Consider the following 1,799-nt stretch of genomic DNA (forward strand, 5'->3'; position numbering starts at 1 on the left):
ATGAATATCATTAATTTACAGCTGCTCGAAATATCGGAATACATTTGGGATTTGAATGCCTTAGTAGAATTAAAAATGAGTCACAACATATTGAGATATTTACCACAGGGTATTGAAAAGGTTCGAAATCTTAGTATTTTGGATTTGTCACATAACATGTTAATGTATCTGCCAATAGGAATCGTTAAGTTGCAATTGCAAACTATAGATATTTCAATGAATCCATTAGTAGTCAGTCCACCAATTTGGATTAATGAGATAATATTCCCAAGCCTTATTCAGTATTCAGCAAAAATTCTGCATCAATATTGCAGGTACGTTGCTTTTTTTGACTTGTGTACTATAATGTAATTTTAACAAAAATAGGGTATATTACACACAAGTTCCTATTTGATAATTTGTAATAAACAAAATTAATATTTTCACAGAGATAAACATATATTTTTTCGATATGATCAATTCAATGAATATATAAGTAGAAAAAAAATTGGTAATTGTTTCTTCTGTGGAAACATTTGTACATCTCCCTACGTATACGCAGCGCAACCTGTACTACCTATATTTGAAATAGCTGCAACCGTAATAAGAGAGACATCAGAAATGCCAGTAGTATTATATGAATATTACTCTTGCTATCCTATATGTAATGATAACTGATAATCTAGTAACGATGCGGATACATCTCGAAATTAAGAAGATCGACACTTAAATTAACATTTATCCCTAAAAAATACATTGCCGGATTTTGATTTTCTAATAAATGTCTATTACGTTTATATTTAGACGTATACAATCTAGTAGGAACTTGACGTTGACAATTAACGAGCCTCATTTCTCCTTTACATTAGGAGAACTGAGACTAATCTAAAGGAGAAATGAGTGGTTCAAGACGAACATTCACAAGAATGTGATTCAAATAACAGTATTCGACAAAAGAATAACATTTAATTCATTCTCTAAAGCATGTATCAATTATTATATGATATAACGCACATTTAAATATAATTAATTTGTATAATAATGTAATTGATTTGAGATAAAGTTTTGTACTTGCAATCAAATTTATTCTTGATATGAAATGTTTCATATCAGTATAAGATGGCTGCGAAAGAACAACTTAACAAATCAATATTTTATTAGCGCTTAAAATAATATAACGTAAAAATAATAAATGTTGATAAAATAGTATATAATTATTATATTCAATGCCAAAGAAAACTTGTATTACACAGTAATACATATGACAATATTATATAATTATATACTTCATTATATAATATCATTTTTATAACAAATAAATTATTAGTATATTATAGACAAGTAGTATAATTAAAAATATTTACATGCAGAGTATAATTAGTCCTAGATATGTGTCTACGAATTTTTGTATTACATGCGCATATATATTTGTATATATTTATACAATATGTACTTAAAATAAATGTTTAAATACGTTGCAATTATATCAACTTCCTATTTTAGTTGTCACTTTTGAAAAATGTTATATATAAGAACATACATTACATATGATTATATATAAAATGATTGTATATAAAATATGTTTAATTTTACAAATAATTTTATATAATTTTGTATATACTCATTATTATATATACTCATATACGACACATTTTTTCCCGGACCATAATGTTATCGATTGTTAAAGTGATAGGTTTTAAAATATAATTAGTAATTATAATTTTATCAAACTGAAGCTTTTTATAAAAATACTTATAATGAAATAAATAATTTTATCAGTACTTGAATATATTGGATCACAAATACCTTTCTTATGTTAA

At 25.1% G+C, this 1,799-nt stretch overlaps 1 protein-coding gene across 1 annotated transcript; it reads left to right on the forward strand.

Annotated features, from left to right (window-relative positions):
- Positions 1-657, forward strand: LOC108749820. The gene is made up of 2 exons (XM_018488797.1): positions 1-314; positions 429-657. Exons 1-2 carry the CDS (start codon positions 1-3, stop codon positions 655-657), a joined length of 543 nt encoding a protein of 180 aa, XP_018344299.1.
- The last annotated feature ends 1,142 nt before the right edge of the window (positions 658-1,799 follow it).

The sequence above is a fragment of the Trachymyrmex septentrionalis genome, unplaced genomic scaffold, assembly GCF_001594115.1.
Source record: "Trachymyrmex septentrionalis isolate Tsep2-gDNA-1 unplaced genomic scaffold, Tsep1.0 scaffold32, whole genome shotgun sequence".
Classification (NCBI taxonomy): Eukaryota; Metazoa; Arthropoda; class Insecta; order Hymenoptera; family Formicidae; genus Trachymyrmex; species Trachymyrmex septentrionalis.

Coding starts and splice junctions, on each gene's coding strand:
- LOC108749820 (XM_018488797.1), top strand. CDS start 1: ATGAATATCATTAATTTACAGCTGCTCGAAATATCGGAATACATTTGG. Junction 315..428: donor ATTCTGCATCAATATTGCAG/GTACGTTGCTTT, acceptor ATATTTTCACAG/AGATAAACATATATTTTTTC.